The sequence below is a fragment of the Natrix helvetica genome (genome assembly GCF_964273705.1).
Source record: "Natrix helvetica genome assembly, chromosome: 15".
NCBI classification, from domain to species: domain Eukaryota; kingdom Metazoa; phylum Chordata; class Lepidosauria; order Squamata; family Natricidae; genus Natrix; species Natrix helvetica.
Genome location: NC_138565.1, coordinates 20,393 through 40,700, shown reverse-complemented (window position 1 = coordinate 40,700; position 20,308 = coordinate 20,393). Strand labels below are relative to the sequence as shown.

At 48.3% G+C, this 20,308-nt stretch overlaps 1 protein-coding gene across 6 annotated transcripts in view; it reads left to right on the top strand.

The window, feature by feature from the left end:
* The window catches only part of PRRC2B (proline rich coiled-coil 2B), a 42,138-nt gene that overhangs the window by 12,858 nt on the left and 8,972 nt on the right, over positions 1-20,308 (top strand). For 2 of the 6 annotated variants that reach the window (XM_081967183.1, XM_081967178.1), the window contains exons 9-26: positions 806-948; positions 2,027-2,117; positions 3,001-3,187; positions 4,072-4,384; positions 4,586-4,770; positions 5,951-6,152; positions 6,716-6,929; positions 7,920-10,010; positions 10,687-10,865; positions 11,248-11,393; positions 13,122-13,263; positions 14,251-14,333; positions 15,600-15,788; positions 16,553-16,768; positions 17,720-17,806; positions 18,535-18,690; positions 19,012-19,204; positions 20,039-20,140. In XM_081967183.1, the coding sequence (XP_081823309.1) occupies positions 806-948; positions 2,027-2,117; positions 3,001-3,187; positions 4,072-4,384; positions 4,586-4,770; positions 5,951-6,152; positions 6,716-6,929; positions 7,920-10,010; positions 10,687-10,865; positions 11,248-11,393; positions 13,122-13,263; positions 14,251-14,333; positions 15,600-15,788; positions 16,553-16,768; positions 17,720-17,806; positions 18,535-18,690; positions 19,012-19,204; positions 20,039-20,140 (4,919 nt within the window). The remainder of the gene's footprint in view (positions 1-805; positions 949-2,026; positions 2,118-3,000; positions 3,188-4,071; positions 4,385-4,585; positions 4,771-5,950; positions 6,153-6,715; positions 6,930-7,919; positions 10,011-10,686; positions 10,866-11,247; positions 11,394-13,121; positions 13,264-14,250; positions 14,334-15,599; positions 15,789-16,552; positions 16,769-17,719; positions 17,807-18,534; positions 18,691-19,011; positions 19,205-20,038; positions 20,141-20,308) is intronic. The other 4 variants (XM_081967181.1, XM_081967179.1, XM_081967182.1 and 1 more) reach the window with 4 other exon arrangements.

Genomic DNA, 20,308 nt, shown 5'->3' with positions numbered 1-20,308 from the left:
CTGCAGAAAAAAAGTACAGGTAGTTCTTGATTTACAAGTTTGTTTAGTGACCGTTCAAAGTTACAATGCCACTGGAAAAAAAGTGACTTAGGACCGTCTTTCACACTTACGACCGTTGCAACATCCCCATTGGCTCATGTAAATCCCGAGGTCGTGTAAATCACCTTTTGCGACCTCCTTATAAGCAGAGTCATTGGGGGAGCCAGACAGCTGTGCTGCTAATTTAACTGCAGTGAATTACTTAACAACCGTGGCAAGAAAGCTCATAAAATGGAGCAAGGCTCACTTTACAAAGTACACTCACTTTGCTACGGGGAGAACACAATAAAACAAGCTAATCTACATTCAGTTTCCTTGCTTTTCCATATTCAATGAACTCGTGTTCATCGCTGCAACCTGGTGCAATCCAACAGTCCGGATTTTGCCAAATCTAAAGTTGTGCTTCACAACTTTTAAGACTTCAGTTCCAGAATTCCCCAGTCCTCTTGCTGATTGAAGGTTGAAATCCACACATCTTAAAGGAACCGCTGGGGCCAGTTTGTCCTCCCACTTCTATCATCCCATAATTTGCTAATGTTTCTGTTGAGATGAGTTTGCAATCTGTGAATTCCCAGGTAGAGATCAACCCATCTGTCCCCTGGCTTGGCCTTTGATCTCCAAAGATCTTGAGATCTTTGTTGAAGATGCAATGAATAACATCAGTCCGGTCTTATCTTGGCCTCTGCTGCTTGTGGTCCCAACCAACATGGGTTTTACACTCCTTCTTTCTCCACCAAAAACTTTCCCCCCACTATCTCCATTGCAGAAAAGACAAGCGACTTGGGCCCCCACGCCCAGTTCGCCTGGTCCGACCACCGGGAGAGCGAGTCCCCAGACCGACCATCATCAACGCAGAGAACCTGAAAGGTCTGGATGAACTGGACAACGATACAGAGGATGGCTGGGCAGGTGAGCCTCTCAATGGTCTTGTATAGGGTCTTGTCCTATAGACTCTTTCACACCTTGGTTTGGACTTCCTGGTTTAAGGAAACTCCCTTTTTTAGGCTGCATAACGAATTGTGGTTTGCTGCTATAGGGGTTAGGGCAGGAGCGAAATAAATTTACCTTTGCTACCTGTTCGGTAGCAATGTGAATGCGTGAGCGTGTGCGCATGCCCAGAGCATTAAAAACGGACATGATGACATCTGGGTGGGTGGGTGAAATCCTGCTTTCTAGCTAATATAAATCGCGCGTCACAGCTCATCGTCGGCAATACCGGTTCACCTCTGGGTTAGGGTTAGTCGTACATTCAGGATTAGGTGTTCTGACCCAGTTCCCCAAACACGACCAACCCTCTGAAGTGAACTCAAAGATTGCTTTATTAGAAGCGCCAGCGGCCCTGGCAAAAAGTTTCCCTCGGAGGCTAACAAGTCTTTCCGGCAGGGAGATGAATTGTTGTCTGCCACACCTTTTCATCTCCACCCCCTGCCTTTTATCTCCAGAGTTAGGGTGGGGCTTTGCTAGCAGCGGTGTCTCTTCCGTCCCAAGTACCGGCCCATAGATTTCCACCACTCTCCTCTCCTCCGCCTTCTGCGCGTCAGACTCGGCTGTTCCTCCTCCTCCTCCTTCTCCTCATCAGCCACCTGCAGACTTGAGGGCTGTTGGCTCTCCATCTGAGGGCTGACAGATGGGCCCAGGCTCCATCAGTGCCTCTCTCTGCCAGCTCCATTCCCTCTTCCCCCTCTGAGGTTGCCTTGATGCTGGCCTTCACTCTCATGCCTCCTCCTCCTCCTCTGATTAGGCTGCTGGACAGGCAACAACAGCATTAGGATTAGTTAGGCTGAGCTTGGAAACAAATGGCTTTGGAATAATTTTAGGTTTAACACTAGGCTAGGCTGGACTAGACTTAGGAACAAATCACTTTTGCTTTCAGTTTTTCTGCAAAAGAGTCCAACAAATGGATTCCCTGCTTGGTGGGTAGGTTCACACTGAAATAGCAGCGGCCGTTGGTTTCGTTTCTCCTCATTCGATTCCTTGCTTTTTCTAGGAATTCACGATGAAGTGGATTATTCCGAAAAACTGAAGTTCAGTGAGGATGAGGAGGAGGAAGACACCCTCAAAGACGGGAGACAGAAATGGTAAATGGAAAGAGATGAATGCGCAGTGGGTTATTGTGTAGAAAAAAAAGTCTGGGTGAGTTTGTCCCAATCACCACCGTGAGTTCTAGTCCCGCCTTAGGCGTTAAAAGCCAGCTCTGTGACTTTGTGCCAATCACCAGTAGATGGAGAGTTCTAATCCCGCCTTATCTGGGTGACTTTGAACCAGTCCCTCCCTTTTCTGGCCTAGGCTTCCTAGCAGCAGAAAACCGAGTCATGGTCCCGATAAATTCCTTTTATTTAATTGACAGTGAATTCCTCTCCAACCAAGTCTTTACTCTCCCACAGTTTTTCAAGATAGTTCACAATTACCAACCTTTATCAGGCTTGGAGAGTGGCCAGGCCAATATCTTTCAGACGCTGCAATACTTGGCAATAATGGACTCATGGCCTCCTGCAAACTCCACTCCCCTTTTGCTAATCTTTTATTTCCTCTGGGAGGGGTCATTCATCGTCCACCTGTGGCCTTACTCCAAAGTTGACCCTTGTTCTCTAGCTGTTCCCTTCCTCTGGCAACTCTGCACATGTACACACTGGGAACAGGCTCCAGTTGTTCCTCTGCCCCACTGAGGTCTGACTCTGAAGGCAGCTGATAACTGTCAGACGGCCCTGGCCCAATCTCTGCCTCCAACACAGAGCCCTCATCCGAGCCTTCCCCATACTCCAGGATCCTCCCCAACCTCCTCACTGTCCGAATCTGCTGCCAGCTCCACTCGGAGGCCTCCCTCTCAGCCCAACCTATCTCACAGGGTTGTTGTAGGGAAAATGGGAGGAGGAAGTCTTAGGTACGCTTGACACCTTCAATTATTTATAAAGGCAGGATATAAGTACACAACTAAAAAGGCCTCCATACCTCTATTGGCAGGAACGGCTGGGATAGCCGAAGGCCGCCTTTGCTGAGCTCGGCCGAAAACACCGATGTCCGTTACCCCACAGAGGACCCCAAGAGCTGGAACGACTCAGCCAGCCTCTCTTGCTCCATCCGCAAAGTGTCAGAAAGTCTGCCAGGCTCCAGAAAGCTCAACGGTTGGAGTCCTCTGCCAGAATATCAGGTATTTCGAACTGGGCCCCAAAACTGCAGAATTCACAGCTTGTGAATGGATGCAACTATCTCTTCTTTGGCGAGTAACTTGAAGAGAAAAAAAAAAAAAGTGACTAAGACGCTATTCTTGTCGATCAGGAAGGTCGGCAGTTCGGTGGATCGAATCCCTAGCGCCGCGTAACGGAGTGAACTCCTGTTACTTGTCGCAGCTTCTGCCAACCTAGAAGTTTCAAAGCACATAAAAAATGCAGGTAGAAAAAGAGAGACCACCTTTGGTGGGAAGGGAACAGCGCTCAGTGCACCTTTGGTGTTGAGTCATGCCGGCCACATGACCACGGAGACATCTCCGGACAGCGCTGACTCTTCGGCTTTGAAACGGGGATGAGCACTGCCCCCTAGAGTCAAGAACGACTAGCACCTCTGTGCAAGGGAAACATTTACCTTACTTTCACCCACACTCACACAATTCTCTACATATACACACCTGTTGACCACCAGAAGTTTAAAAACCACCCAGGTAAAAGTAGTCCTTGACTTATTACATCATATTGTTCAGTGACCATTCCAAGTTACAAATCAAATGTGACTTGGGACCGTTCCTCATACTTAAGACTGTTGCAGCATCCCCACAATCCCCACAATCAAAATTCAGATGCTTGGCAACCAGCTCCTATTTATTGATTGATTAATTGATCGTAAATCGCTTGATTCAATGCCATTGTAACTTGAAACGGTTGCAGGGAAAATCTGCAATCAGTAAATTGGCCCAGTTTGACTTTGTATGCAAAGAAAAATCCGTTGCTTCTCTCTGTCACCCTTCTAACTCCTATGACGAGGAGGCCATGTGGATTTCCGCGCCCTTCTCTCATGTCTTGTTTCTCCATTCTTGGCCAGAAACCCCCACTGTCATGTCTGCGGCAACAGTGTTCAGAAGAAAAAGAAGAGAAACCGCCCCTGAGACAGAAGTTCGTCTACTCGGAAATGTCGGAAGCCGTCGAGCGGGCGAGGCGGCGACGGGAAGAGGAAGAACGCAGAGCTCGTGAAGAGCGCCTGGCGGCCTGCGCTGCAAAACTGAAGGAGCTGGATCAGAAATGCAAGCTCGCGCAGAAAACGGGAGATGGTCCCAAACACGTCGAGAGTGATGAACCCCGATCCTCGACCTTGGAGAAGAGCGCCGTCTCGGACAACAGCCACATAGCTCGGAGAGGTAAGGGTGTGCAGATTTGCACATATCAGACTTTCAGATATGACCCGCCCACTAATACAAGTGTCACCACTTGCAAGCTTAAAGCAAACATACCTTTTATCCATTGTGTTTCCTGCTTGGCTTAATCTGGTCAGGCTGACCTGTAGCTCCCTTGCTTTAGATAGCTTTCAATTTTTGCCTCCTCCTTTTCTTCCCCCTCAGCCGTCCCTGAGTCTCATGCCCAGGAGCCCCCTTCTGGTTACGTGGATGAGGAGACACCAGCGGCTGCCACCACTGCGGCACTCCGGAGTAGCAGCGAGGAGGAGCTGCGCGAAAGTGTCTCCCCCATGCAGGAATTCGGCAAACTCCCCAAGCTCCTTCCCCCGCGGTTCCAGAGAAAGCAGCAAGTAAGAGAAAGAAAATGGTTTAGTACCATTTTTCTCATTCATTTGGTTTTTTTGTTTGCAAAGCGGGTTGTCAAGGTTCCAAATAGCATCCAAAATTAAATCAAAGTTCAGGCCAAAGTATAAAGTTCCAATTTATTAAGAGAGCCATGTAGGCACATCTGGGGAAACCTGAATCTGAAAGCTTCCTGGTTTTCCCCACCTAGTTGAAAGTTCAAGATCCTGCCCCCACACCCACAAGCCCATCCCATGGTCCAACCTTCCATTGCCACACTGACAGCTATCACCCATCGAGTTCCAGTCAAATGCCAAGGTGCAAAGACAAAGGATGACCTTGGCTTTCCAGAAAGAATTTTGTTATGGCTACATAGCATCTCACTCCGTACAATCCCCCCCTCCCCCGATTTTCCCACCATAGAAAATGGCTAGTGGAATGAAGAGAAAGTGTGGCAGGCCAGAGATCCAAAAGAAACGACGGTTGCAGGCCTGACACGGCTTGAAGTTTGGGGCCCAAATATGGAGCGTGTTCTTTCTTGAGGTGAACTGGCCTGGATCGAGCCAAAGATTGCAACTTTTCAGCACTGTAGCAATTGTTTTGCATGTATTGATTTAGATTTAGACGGAGATAATTCAATCACAGGGCTGGAAGGGATTTCAGAGGCCTTCCAGAATACAAACCCCCTGCTCAAGCAGGAGACCCCATATGCTATCTCAGTTAAAAGGTTGTCCAGCCTCTTCTTGAAAGCCTCCAGTAATGGAGCACCTACAACTTCTGGAGGCCAAGTTCTGTTCCACTGATTGATTTTTCTCTCACTATCGGGAAATTCCTCCTTAGTTCTCCAGGTTGCTTCTCTCCTTGATTCGTTCCCAGCCATTTTGCTTCTTGTCCTATACGCCCTCGGTGGGCTTTGGGACAGGGCTCCCCAACCTTTCAGACCTCAGGGACCAGAAAGAGCGCTGGTTTACTTTGGTCTTGGAACGGAGATGATCACCGCCCCCTAGAGTCGGGAATGACTAGCACATGTGTCCAAGGGAAAACTTTCCTTTTTTTAAGTATGCTTTTTTTCCATGTCTTTTTTTTTTCCCCTTCCTTTTGTAAATTTGTTTTCCTTTTCGATGTAGGAGTTTTCTGTGCCGCGACCTACTGATAGCATGTTCATTACTTTTCCATATTTCCTTCCAGGACCAGCTGTACAAAATGCAAAACTGGCCACCCTCCCAAGTCTATCCCCCTTCTTCCCACCCTCAGCGGACGTTCTACCCGGCCCACCCACAGATGTTGGGGTTCGATCCACGGTGGTTAATGATGCCTTCTTACATGGACCCTCGAGTCACCCCGGGACGCCCACCTGTGGATTTCTACCCTTCATCCCTTCATCAATCAGGTAAAACATATATGAAATATATAAAATAATAATAATTGTGTGATGCCTGTAAGTTTCCTGTTCATTCCTTATATTTTTCTTTTATTTTTTCCTATTTTTTTGTTCATCTATTCTTTTCTTTTTTCTCTTTCAATAAGGCTTATCTATTTATTCATCCATTCATATCCATTCACAACTTCTAGAGGCAAGTTGTTCCATTGATTAATTTTCCTCATTGTCAGGAAATTTCTCCTTAGTTCTCAGTTGCTTCTCTCCTTGATGAGTTTCAACCCATTGCGTCTTCTCCTGCTTTGGAGAATAGCTTGACTCCCTCTTCTTTGGGGCAGTCCCTGAGATACTGGAAGACCACTGTCATGCCTCCCCTGGTCCTTCTGTTCATTAAACTAGACATACCCTATTCCAGCAACCATTCCTCATGTTTTAGGCTCCAGACCCCTAATCATCTTTGTTGCTCTTCTCGGCACTCTTTCCAGAGTCTCCACATATTTTTTACATCGTGGTGACCAAAGCTGCCACATTGAGTGTGATCTGACTTATATTTTCTCTCTTTCTAACTCTGCTAGGGATTATGAAGCCTGCCATGCAACCAGATTCCATGAACGGGGGCAGCTGCCCATCGGAGGAGCAGAGCTGTCAATCTGTGGGGCTGCAGGAGAGAAAAGGGGAAGCCACCCCCATCTGGGGTCCGGAAAGTTTTGTCCCCTTGCCGAGCAAAAAATGTTTTGTTTCCCAGCCAAAGCAAACAGAGAGTGAGACAGAGGAAGGATTATATACCAGGTAACTATAGGATGACCTAGATGTAGTTTAAGTCCTCATTTAATGATCATGTTGGGAGATTAACAGCGTGGTCATTAAATGAAGCGGTTGCTAAGTGAAACCACCTTGCTTATTATCTTACTTCAGCTTTCATTTGTTTTAAAGACCTGCGAAGGTCAGAAAAACAAGGATTGTACCTGAAGTTACTTTTTCATCCCTGTATTACTGCGTATGGTCGCCAAACAAGGCATTCGCTAAACAAAGTCTACCTGTAATGGGGCTGCCATCAATCTGACTCCTTGGGTTTTTTTTTTAGAGGGAGGTGGTTTGGAGTCAGTCTTGAGTTGCTTCAGTGTGCTGAAGATAGAAAATAAGGCATTGCTTTGTCTTACCTACAAATCTTAGGAAGGTTATGCCACGTTGGCCTTCCTTGCAAATCAAAGCTGCTGAGAGTCTGGCAAAACAATTAAAATTGATTTCATTTATATTTATCTGCCATTCAGCAGAGATGATACGAACCATCTTACCTCTTTAATACAGGTGGTTGTCACTTACTGCCTTAATTGAGCCCAAAATTTCTTTTGCTAAGCAAGACAGTTCGTAAATGAGTTTTGCCCCGTTTTACAACCTTTGTTGCCATGGTTGTTAAGTGAATCTGCCTTCCCCATGAATTTTTTTGTTAGAAGGTTCACAACACACACACACACACAGAGGTTGGTCATAAATCTGAGTCAGTTGTGCCAAGCATCAGAATTTTGATCACCTGACCCTGGGGATGCTGCCAGGGTTGCAAGTATGAACAATGGTCATGTTCTTTTTTTCGGTGCTGTTGTAACTTTGCTGTAAGTCAAGGACTGCCTGTAATTTCTCCCGCTTCTTAGTCCATAGCAACCCCTTGGCAGAGTGCTAGTTGTACGGTTGGGTATCCATGCAAAATTACCATTTTCTTGCTCCTTACATGTAATGTCCCATGTACATGTAATTCCTTCTTTTTGGGGGTCCTTTTTGCAGGGTTGAGAATTCTTACTCGGCACCTTCAGAGCTAAGCACCCAACATGACTTCTTCAAAGAAGTCGGAGAAGAGTACTTAAGTTCCTTCGAGAAGAAACCCCAGGGGAATTTCGACCGGTGCATCAGTCCCGCAGAAAGGACACCCCAAGAACGCATCTTTCAGCCCCCCGAGTGCGGCTCTGACCTTTCCGACCCTTGTGATCGTAGCCTGTTGAATTCTCCTTTAGAGCCCGGTTCCATTCCAGATGAAAAGAAGTCCGAGTACAATGGTTGGGACATCAGCCATTTTTCAAAACCCTTGGAAGAAGAGCCTTCCACGAAAGAAGAGGTCTTCCAGGAGGACTCCTTGTTTGGCTCCGAGATGTGGAAAAAGGAAGGATCTACTAGCAAGCAAGCCAACCCTGGAACTGGATGGACGACTCCCGAGAATCGAAATGGCAGCGGTCAAGCACCACAGCAGCAAGAGCCGACGAGCAGAACCCGTCGATCCGGTCCGATTAAGAAGCCAGTCCTGAAAGCTCTTAAAGTGGAGGAGAAGGAAAAAGAACTAGAGAAGGTGAAGGTGGAGGGCGAAGAGACATCCCATCCCTCTAAAGAAAAGGGTCCCCTGCCGAAGGCGTCTGAGGAGATCAATTCCGGAGGGGTTGTCCACTCCACACACTACCGCTCATTGGACGAGAGATGCTCCCCGCAAACCCCCATCCTGGACAACGAAAGACGTCACGAAGACAACAAGAAGGACAGCAAAGAAAAGGAGACGGTCACCAAGGACTTGGAGGGCAAGAATCCGTCAAGGGAGTTTGCTGAGCTTCCTCCGACTAAAAGAAACAACTGGATCTTCATTGATGAGGAACAGGCCTTTGGTGGACGGGGGCAAGGACGGGGCCGTGGACGCGGCTTCCGAGAATTCACCTTCCGAGGCCGGAGCAACACGGTGGGATGTGGCGGCGCGGCTGTTGCCGGTAGTGGCGGCGGGAATCTCCGAGGCGGTTACAACAGCAGCAGCAACGTCGGAGGTCCCCCGAGAAGCAGCCGAGGGCGAGCCTTGAGAGACTTCAATCAGGGTGAAGAGTTCCCACGGGGAAAGCCCAGGCGCCGGATCGCGAGCGAGACTCACAGTGAAGGCTCCGAGTACGAGGAGCTGCCGAAGCGACGTCGTCAAAAGGCCTCTGAGAATAATAACGAGGGTTCCCTGGTGGAAAGGGAAGAGGACGACCTCAAGAAAGGGGATTTCCATGACTCCTGGAGATCTAATAAGATCTACTCAGACGATCAGGACGCCAAGTTGAGGGCCCCACGAGCTTTCGGGCGATCCTTACCCCCACGGTTGAGCAACTCAACTTACGGGCGACGAGGATTCGTTTCTAAGGAATCTTCCCAATGGCAGAGCCGAAGCGGTGGAAACACTTGGCAAGAATACGGGCACAACGCCCCTCTGGATGCCTTTGGCATCCGGCGTCCATCGGAAAGGGATTACAGCCAAGAGTCTTACAAGGCTTCAGACTCGTTTAGCCGACGGGCGTTTGAAGAGGACTACGGAGGCGACCCCGAAAACGCCGAGAACCGGCCGTTCCGTCGACGGCGGCCCCCTCGTCAAGACAAACCGCCCCGATTCAGGCGCTTGAGGCAGGAACGTGAATCTGTGAGTCAGTGGACCCCCGAAGAGGGTGGGGCTGATCAGGCGGCTTGCCAGTGGCCCCGAAGAGCCAACTTGGTCACGACAGATTATAACGGTTCCTCAAACAGAAGGTCTCCAGAACTCTCCTATCAGAATACTTCGGATCACGGCAACGAAGAGTGGGAGACGGCCTCGGAAAGCAGCGACTTCAGCGAGAGGCGGGAGAGGAGGGGCGGTGTCAGCGGGAACACGGAGAATGAGGTGCTGTTGGATGGTGGTGTGCCCGGGAGCACCTTGGGGGAGAAGAGAGACCTAGCCAAGAGGAGCTTCTCCAGTCAGAGGCCTGTGGTAGATCGGCAGAGCCGTAAATCCGATCCCGTAGGATTTGGGGAGAAAGCCGTCCGAGCTGGTGGGAACCGACCAGCGTCCTACTACGAAAACCAGCAGAATGTGCTGCAATTGAGGAGCAAAAGGTAATAATCTTCCACCTTCTTAAGAAAAGAGAGACAGTATTTGGATACAGAATGACCCCCCCCCCCTCCCCTCTCCTAAGCTAAATCTTGAGATCCTGCGGACTTCAGCTCCCGGAATTCCCTGGCCAGCATGGTCCGTTGGGGGAATTCTAGGAGTTGAAGTCCACACATATCGGAGTTATTAAGGTGGAGAAGCACTGGTTCCTCCTTAAGAAAAGAGAGACAATATTTGGAAATAGAGTGGACCTCGTAATAGCGATAGCACTATTAGCCTGCAGTACTGCACTCTAACCACTGTGCCCCCGTGGCTCATAACCCAACCTTTGAGATTGTGTGGACTTCAACTCCCAGAATTCTCTAGACGGCATAGTCTTGATTAGGGGATTCTGGGAGTTGAAGTCCATACATCTTATAAATTGAGAAGCACTTCCCCGATTTGCCAATTGGCAGTTGTCACGACTTACAATCCTTACTGCCCCGGCTCCATGACAGTCATAACTTGAGGACTCCCTGTATTACTTTGCAGTTCTGAACTTTTAAGAAAAATGCTTCTGCCACTTTGGAGTAGGCAATATGTCTGGCCTATTCCTGCCAGGACCCTCTTCCCCATGTGCTACAGGAAGCCCACCCGTGAAATCATTTGGCATTGAGTCAGAAATCCCTGTTTCCCTTGCAGATCTCCAGAGGAAAACAGCAATCCTGATAACGGCAATCCTGGACAAAACCATTCCGCTTACGGGTCCCACTCCAACCTGAACGGTGTCGAAAACCTGGAGAAAAGGCAAGAAAAGGAGCTTAAGTCTGCGGTCAACGAGATGGGCGAGAACCTCAATCCGTTCGAGATCAGCTACAGAAGTAAGTCCCTTCGAGGGCGCCAGAGGAAAACCAGAAAGAAACTTCAAGTGCTCAATGTTTTGTTAGTCCATTGTTAATATTGTTATAATTTTTCCCCTTACCGTTTTGTTGATTTGTATCCTGCCTTTATTATTTATATAAACAAGGTACGGACATAGCCGGCACACCTTCCCCCTCCTGTTTTCACAGCTGGCTCTCATGCCTAAGTCAGGACTAGAAGTCACATCCTCCTGCTTTCTCAGTGCCTTATAAGTCACTAGAGATCAAACCGTCTCCTCAAGGCCAAGTCCCCACGGCCTTAAACATTCACTTTCCAGCCAGAGGTTTCAAACTTGAGTTAAAAACTAAGCCTTTGCCCAAATGCTTGTGTGCCGTTGCGCAGATGGTGTGATGGACAGCCGTGGGTCAGGGCCCGGGCCAGAGGCGGAAGTGGGGCCGATGAACAGCGAAGGGTTCATTGAGGTGCTCACGAAGAAACAGAGACGGCTTCTGGAAGAGGAACGTAGGAAGAAAGAGCAAGCCACACAGGTGAGGGAAATGAGAAACACACAGGTTGTCCTTGATTTAAAGCCATTCGTTTAGTGCAGGTGTTGGCAAACACTCAAAAGGGGGCCACAAAGGTCCTAATCGGAAGCCCCCCGTTCAATTCTGAAGCCGACCGGAAATCCGGTTCCCCCACCACAGGGGTCTCCTCCTAGCGCAGCATCCTTTTTCCTCTACCTTGTCCTAACCAAAAGTCCTACCAATTGCGTAGCCGACCGGCCACAGGGAGCTGCAGCAGAGGGATGAAAGAGCCGTATGCTGCCCCAGAGCCACGGGGTGCCGACCATTGGTTTAGCGACTGTTCAAAGTTACAACCACAGTGGGGGGGGGGGAGATTTGTGTGTTTTTCACACTTACGACTGTGGCAGCATGCTCGTGATCTCGCAATCAAAACCCGGACACTTGTCAACTGACTCATATTTAAGACGGTTGCCGGAATCACGTGAACCCCTTTTGCGAACTTTCTGACAGACAAAATCAAATAGGGTTAGGGTTTCACATTTCACAACCGTGTTATTCACTTAACGACTGCAGTTATTCACTTAACTGTGGCAAGAAAGCGTGTAAAATGGAGCAAAATTCACTTAAGAACTGTCTCTCTTAGCAAACAGAAATTTTGGGCTCGATCATAGTCTTAAGTCAAGGACTACCTGTAAGAGTCATTTGAAGGGTGGTGGGAGGGGGGAGGGGTTCAACAGTTCGGTTTTCTTTTCTCTCTCTTATGTGGAGGTCTCCGGGATTCCTTTTGCCCCGTCTATTCCAATAATTGCCTCCTTAAAATACTAAATTAAATTGCCAGGGAGGAAATCTTTGCCAGTGTTACACACATCAGCATAAAAAAATTGACACTGTTTTGTGTGTCCTTCTGAGCCTGGCCCTGTTTGTCCCCCGAGAGAGGAGCACTTTCCAAAATTGTTCTGACCCAGGCTTCCTTAGAAAGCATGAAGTCTTGGTCTCTGCAAACCCCCCCCCCCCCTTTTATTTACACGACTGTGAATTCCTTTCCTTCCCAGTCCGCAAGGCTTAGTGAAACAGTCTTTGAGAGGGACGTTTATCCACACGAACCTTATCTCGCTTGGAGAGCTGCCAGATAACTAGTTTCCAACCGCAGGGCAAGGCAACCCTTGGCCCAGAGTCTCTCATAGTCACAAACAGAACTTTCCACTCTTGAAACGACCGATGGAACGAACTGTTTCCTGCCATTCGCTCCTTCTATGTTTCCTTTGCTGGGGGGGGGGGGGGGAGGCATTCATCATCCACCTGTGGCCTTCCTCCCAAGTCGACCCCTGTTCTTTAGCTCTTCCCTTCATCCGGCCACTCTGCGCATGCACACCCTGGGAACAGGCTCCTCTCTCCTTCTCGTCTGAGCCTTACCCAGCCTCCAGGACTGGCCCAGGATCCTCCCCACTGTCCAGCTCTGCTGCCAGCTTTGCTGGCCACTCGCGGGCCACAACAAAAATGCAATTGCATCAAGAGTCAGCGTTTTGGGGTACAGTTAAGGTTACAGGGTTTGGGGAGCCCTCTAGGCCCTCAGGACCCTCCATCCCAAAGGGCATCAGATGAAGTCAGAAGGAGACCATCCCCTAAATCAGCCTCTGAAGCAGTAGGATTTAGGGCAAGGTTCCTCCGAACGAAGAGGATCCGCAGTGTTGGAGGAATCCTTAACTCCGGCATTCCCCCCCATCCACCCCCCCGTCCTTCCTTGTTTTATAGGCTCCGGCTAAAGGCCGCGTCCTGCAGTCCCGCATCCCTCCTCGCTTTGCCAAGAAACAGAACAGCCTGTGCCTGGAACAAGGGGACGTCTCAGTGCCTCGAAACACCTTGGGGACAGAGATATGGGAGACCAACAGCGCAGGTAGATCCAAGTCGGGATTCTTCCGGCCGTTTGACCTCGCGTGCCGCTGTGCAAACCATCAGATCTTTGGGTTGTGAAACGTCTGCAAGAAAACCGCCAAGTTCAGAGAGCAACAAGGGCCCCACAATTGTCGTCGTCCTCCTCCTCCTCCTCCTCTTTCTCTGTTTCCTTTTCCTCCTCCTGCTCTCCCTCCTCCTCTTCCTTGCCTCCTCCTTCTCTTCCCCTCCACACATACTGCTTCCGCCTAGCATTGATGGTGTTGCCTAGTTGGGTCAGGAAACGTCTGCAAGGAAACACCCAAGCTCAGACAGCAAGAAGGACCCCACAGTTTTCTTCTTCTCCTCTCCTTCCACTCCACACACACACACCGCTCCTTCCTAGCATTGATGATGTTGCCTAGTGGGGTCATGAAACAAGAAAGAAAACAACCAAGTTCAGGGAGCTGTGTGTGTGTGTGTGTGTGTAGCGAAAGCGAGCGCATATGTATGTATATTTGTGTACATATATGTATATGGGTATATATGCACGTGTGTGTATTTTGAGAGCGGGCATCAGAATTTCATTTTCTAACGTATGCCACTATGTCCACAGAAAAGGTGACAATCAGAGTGATCTTCCCCCTCCCAGGGAAAGGGGAAGATTATAATTTTTTTTAAAAAAATACACTGTGCAGAAATGAACAGATTAACATTGGCACTTAAAGAGAAGGAAGAATTATAAGATATGGGGAAGTTTTTATCACTGGATAGAAAAACCAATATAGACAAAAAGAAACATAAAATTGAATAATTTTGAAAAGAATGCAGAATTATAGGGGAGGAGTTGAATTAAAAGGCAATTGTAAGGTAAGATGAAAATAGATGAGACAAAGTTTGTACCCACATGACACTGTAATATTAATGATGTAAGGAGTGGTTATGGGGAAATAAAATGAAAACTTTTTTTTTTTTTTAAAGGGTGATTTTATCTCTCTCCTTTTCCTGACAGCTCTCTCCGTTCAGTCGTCCGGCCCGGATTCCTGGAACAAGACCATTGGCACCTTTATCGCTAACGAGCCCGGCTCTGCGGAGGTGAGTGGCGCCTGATGGGTCATTCTGTTACGCCAAGGAAGCTGATCCCAGCCAATCAGAGCAGAGTCTTTGAAGCTTAATAATTCGCTGACTCAAAAATTGCCTTTACCTTTTTCGCAGCAGCCTCACACAAGTCGTCTGAACGTTTAAACCCAAATCAGAAATCGGAGAACAATGTTTTAAGATTTTGCTTAGTCCTTGACTTAAAAACCACAATTGTGCCCCAAATTCCTGTTGATAAGCAAAGACGGTCATTCAGTGAGCTTTGTCCCATTTTATGACCTTTCCCGCCAGAGTTTTGAGAGAAAGTTGTTAAGTTAGTCACACAGTCATTAAACGAATCTGCTTTCTCCCCCATTGACTTTGTGGTCACAAATGGGCAGGGTTACGTGATCCCGGGACACTGCGGCCGTCATAAACATGAATCAGTTGCCGAGCATCCAGGTTTTGATCACCTGACTACGGGATATTGCAGCGGTCATAAGTATGAAAAAGGTCATGGTTGCTTCTTTCAGTGCCATTGTAACTTTGAACGGTCACTAAACAAACTGTTGTAAGTTGAGGGCAACCTGTAGAATTGAATTCGATGGGAAAGAGTTATTTTAAGAGCCATGGTGGCGCAGTGGTTAGAGGGCAGTACTGCAGGCTGCTTCTGTTGACTGCCGACTGCCTGCAATTTGGCAATTCAATTCTCACCTTCCCAGGTGGGTAAAATGAGAGGCCAGATTATTGATAGGGGCAGTTAGTCTGACTCTGTAAACCGCTGAGAGAGGGCTGTGCTATTGCTGTTTTAAATTCCAATTTAAATATTTTAACCTTAAACAATTTAAAATTTGTTGCACGTTAAATTTATCCGATTAAGGCAAATGTAACTTGATGGTATGTCGTGGCTCAGTAGCTGAGCTTATCGATCAGAAAGGTCGGCAGTTCGAATCCCTAGCGCCGCGTAAAGGAGTGAGCTCCCGTTCCTTGTCCCAGCTTCTGCCAACCTAGCAGTTGGAAAGCAGGTTAAAAATGCAAGTAGAAAAATAGGAACCGTCTTTGGTGGGAAGGGAACAGCGACAGAGCCGATGCCTCCGGGAGAGTCATGCCGGCCACATGACCACGGAGACGTCTTTGGACAGCGCTGGCTCTTCAGCTTTGAAACGGAGATGAGCACCTCACCCCCCCCCCCGAGTCAGGAACGACTGGCGCATTTGTGCGAGGGGAACTTTTACCTTTAACTTAATGTTGCTCTAACTCCCCCGGCCTCCCTCTTTCTCGCAGGGGTTCAAAGGCAGCCAGGGAGACAGCGGCATCGATCTGAGTGCGGAGTCACGGGAATCATCGGCCAGCTCTTCCCAGCGCAGTTCTCCATACGGCACCCTCAAACCGGAGGAGCTGAGTGGAGGCGGGCTGGGCGAGGCCAAGGGAGACGGGCCGAAAGAGCCAGCTTCGAAGCAGTTGGATAAAAAGGTAAATCGTGTTTCTAGTCCTGTGGCTCTCATTGATGGAGGGAGGAAACGGAAGGCTTCGGCCTTGGGTTCCCCTCGCAGCCCCCCCCCAGTTAAGACTACTTGGTGGGTGGAATATTGGTAAGCTTTATCTGACTCCTCCAATGATTTAAAAGCTGGTCTGTTCTTTGAGCATCCTAAAAGCATTTTTTTTTAAAATGGTTAAGTGAGTATGGAAGCAGAGGTAGCCTTTTCATCCAGGATCCTGTTTTTGGCCTATTGTCTGTCTTAACAATGAAGCAAAAAAAAAAAAATACATTCCTTTATCCTTTATTTCCTTTTATTCCTGCCTCTCTTCCCTTTCTTCTTTTCTCATTCCCCCCTTCCCCCCCTCCCCCCTTTATCCCTGCTTCTCTTCCCTTTTCTCCTTATTGCCCTGCCTCCCTCCCTCCTTTATCCCTGCTTTTCTTCCCTGCTTTTCTCTTTCCTTCCCTTATTTTCTCCTCTCTCCCTTCCTCCCTCTTTATTCCTGCCTCTCTTCCCTTTCTTCTTTTTCCCTCCCTCCCTCCCGCTCTTCCCCTATCCCTGCTTCTCTTCCCTTCTTTTCTCCTTCCCTCCCCCTTTATCTTCCTTTGCTTTCTTTTCCCATCCGTCTCTTCCCCTTTTCAATTTTTTTTCACTCTTTTTCCTCCCTTCCTTTTTCTCTTTCTCCCACTCTCTTCCTTGTTTTCCCTCATTTCCCTTCTCTCTTCCTCCTCCTCTTTTCCCTCCCTCCCTCCATCTCAGCCTCTCTGTCTTCTTGCCCAGGATCCGGAGCAAACCCTGACCCCAACCAAGGACCACAAACCGGGCCCCATTGGCAATGAGCGCTCCTTGAAAAACCGAAAAGGCTCGGAGGGGACCGAGCGCCTGGAGGGCAACATTGCCCCCTCCAATGGAGTGGAGATTCACGTGGATTCGGTTCTCCCCGTCCCACCCATCGAATTCGGAGTGAACCCTAAAGTGAGGACGGTTTGTGCTTTCCTTCTTCCTTTCCTTGGGCATCTCTCTCCGTTTCTTCCCCCCCCCTTCTTCCGCAAAGAAAAGCCTGGGGCCACGAATTGAAGGGGACAGTTCCATTCTTCGTGGTTTCATTGGGGGTCCAGCCCCTTCCCCAATTCTTCTTCCCTCTCTAAGAAATAAGTGGCCGCGTAGAGGAGCAATAAATCAAAGGTACACTTGCTCCACACAGCTCTCCCTCTAGGACAGGGGTCTGCAACTTGCAGCTCCAGAGCCACATGCGGCTCTTTGGGCCCTCTGTGGCTCCCTGTCGGGTGATCCCACCACTGGCTGGTCCTGCCTTTCGCCGAGAGAGAGAGAGAGAGAGAGAGAGGGAGGGAGGGAGGGAGGGAGGGAGGGAGGGAGGGAGGGAGAGAGAGATAGAGAGATAGAGAGATAGATAGAGAGATAAAGAGGGGGGAGATAGAGAGAGGGGGGAGATAGAGAGGGGGAAATATATACACAGAGATAGAGAGAGGGGACAGAGAGGTGAGGAGAGAGGAAGAGAGATACAGATACAGAGAGGGGGAAGATAGAGAGGGAAAGAGAGATACAGAGAGAGGAGGAGAGAGAGAGAGAGAGAGACGGAGGGATGGAGAGAGAGAAAGAGAGAGAGACAGAGATGTCAAAAGTGTTTGTGGACGTTGCCGTGTTTTTTAACGACCGGTTCTCTGCCCTAATGACCGGCTGGGTTGGTGTGGCTAGGGGTCATTTGACTGGGTGGGAGTCAGTGACGTCGAGTTGGCCACACCCACCCAGGTTTCGTGGCTTTTCTGTGGGAAACGGATCCAAATGGCTCTTTGGGTGTTTAAGGTTGCCGGCCTCCTGCTCTGGGAGGGTTAACCATGATTGCTTTCCAGTAAACCCAGTTGCAATGTGGAGGATGGATTGATAAAAGAGACCAATTTCTTGCAGGATTCGGACTTCAGTCTGCCCCCTGGCTCGTCTCCTGGCACCCCGGCCAACCCGGTGGCAAAATTACAGAACGTGCTAGCCAGCAACGTAAGACTATTTTGTGGTTGGTTTTCTGCTTCTCTTCACTCTTCGTCTTCTCCTCTTCCTCCTTTTCCTTCTTCTTTTCCTTCTCTTCTTTCATTTTCCTCTCTTCCTTCTTTTCTTTTCTCTTCCATCATCTTCTACTGCTTCCTTTTCCTTTACCATCTTCCACTACGCCTCTTCCTCTCTCTCCCCCTCCCTTTTTCTTCCCCATCATCTCCTTCCTTTTTTCATTTTTTTTCTCCTTTCCGTTTTCCTCTTCTCTCCCCCTTCTTTCTTCAGCTTCCCCTCCTGTATTTTCCTTGTCAACTTTCTCCTCCTTCCTCCAACTTTTTTCTTCTTTCCTTTTCCTCTCTTTCCCCTCCTTCGTCATTTGCTTCTCCCCTTCGTTATTTCCCCCTTCGCACTTGCTCTTATTTTATTCTTCATCTGCTCTTGTTTTATTCTTCTCCCCTTTTCTCTGCTTCCTCCTTCTTTTGTAAATCAGGCGGAGATCTTCCCTGTCGTTTGGGGAAAATTACACACAGCTTAAAATGTGATTTCTTCGTGCTTGTGTCTGTGTCGATGTGTGTCCTGCTCCACAATCCCTTTTACAAAATGATCTCCCAGCCTGCTCCTTTACCGCTCACTCTTAATGCTTTGTTCAGTCCTTTGCTTGACTGTATGTTAGGTTTCCACCAAAATGCTGTGCTGTCGGTTAACCGAGGTTCTTTTTCTTTCCACAAATTTTACAGAACTCTGCAAACCCAGCAAGGTTTAACTGTATCCCATCTATGTTTCAACAGTCTGGATTAACCCAGTCCCCCCTCCCTGTTATTCGAAGAGATCACCAACTTCCCCGTTGCATCAGCTTAAACATATCTTACCCTACAGCAGATCTCACCCTTAAAGTAAGTTTTTTGGCGGATGGGTAATTCACAAAAAGGCACATCTTTGACGGACAGGTATCACTGCCAATGTATGGGCTACTGTCAACCTCCCTCTCTGAGGAAGATGTGTAGTTAAGAAATTATGAGCTGCAAATAAATAAATAAAATTAAAAACATTCATTTGTCATCCTCAGGGTAACCAGATAAAGGCAGTCCTCAGCTTACGATCACGATTGAGAAAAAAAATGTCTGTTGCAGAGTTAAATATATGTCCTTTCTGACTTTCTTGACCCATCATTTGGATGCTACGGTGCTAATTCCTGTCCCCCTGTCCTCTTGCAGATGGAGTCAGCACGAAAGGCATGGGAAAACTCTCCCAGCCTTCCCGAACAGAGCTCTCCCGGAGGCGTCAGCTCTGGCATTCAGCCTACATCCAGCATTGGGGCTTCCAGTGGGGTCAGCTACAGCACCTTTGGTGGTGTTTCTGTCCCCCCGATGCCTGTGGCCTCTGTGGCACCATCTGCTTCAATTCCAGGTGTGTCGTCCTTTTTTTTAAGACTCGTGGAGAACTGGGAAGAACTCAAGACATACCCTGCAAACTGTTGCTCTGCCTAGAAATCAAAAATGAATCAGTCCTGGCTTATGGCTTGTCCAGTTAGTCTTTCATTGATAACTTCTGCTTCTCTTTGTGCCTCATTGCTGCTACTTTACTTCTTCTTTATTGTAAGCTACATTAACAGAATTATTAGAAATTCTGTTTAGAGATATCACCATAGAATCACCATGTGGTTTACTGCTCAACTAATTAACTGTTACAGGAAGCAGGAAACTCTACTTAGAACAAAAGAGCATACAGTATGTACCCTAGATCCAAACTTGTAAATACTGCCATCTACTGGATGAATGCTACTCTAGTTGTTGCATAGAAATATATTCCAACAATGAATTCCAACAAGAATTTTGCAAGTCGGTAAATATAATTCCCACCTTCACCTTTATTGTCTGAGAAACTAGGGAGGGCCTGTTCTGAGCTTCTTGCCCTGGCCGCCCACCCCCACTCTCCAGCTGAAGGCTACGCACCCTAGAATAGTGCCTTTGGGCTCTCTCCCATGTCGATTTCCCCCTAGCGTAACAGAAGTGGGTCATCCAAGCTACATTGAAAGCTTCCTGTTGCAGTCTCGATGATGTTTCCAATGGATCCTACTGAACCCCTGACTGTGCAATCAGTCAAAGGGTGTTTGAAGAGATTCTACGGCTGAGAGACTCCTGGTTCTGCTGCCTTGGGGGGGGGGGTGTCACATCTCTAAGTGGAAGGAAGACCAAGAGGGACATTTGTCTAACTTCTCACTTCTTTCCCCACCCATTCTAGGTAACCACATCACACCCCTGTATTTAGACGGACATGTGTTTGCTAGCCAGCCGCGACTTGTTCCCCCGACAATACCTCAACAACAAGGCTACCAACAGGCGAGTCACTGTTTTGTGTGGGTGTGGGTGTGTGTGAGAGAGAGATAATATGTCCTGTGTAAAGAACTGTACCAGTCAACTTTGGGTTCTGTTTTGAGAAAAGTTTCAACTTTACTGCAATATATTGACCTAAAAATTCAAAGGAATCTTGAATTCTAGGAGGTGTGGGAAA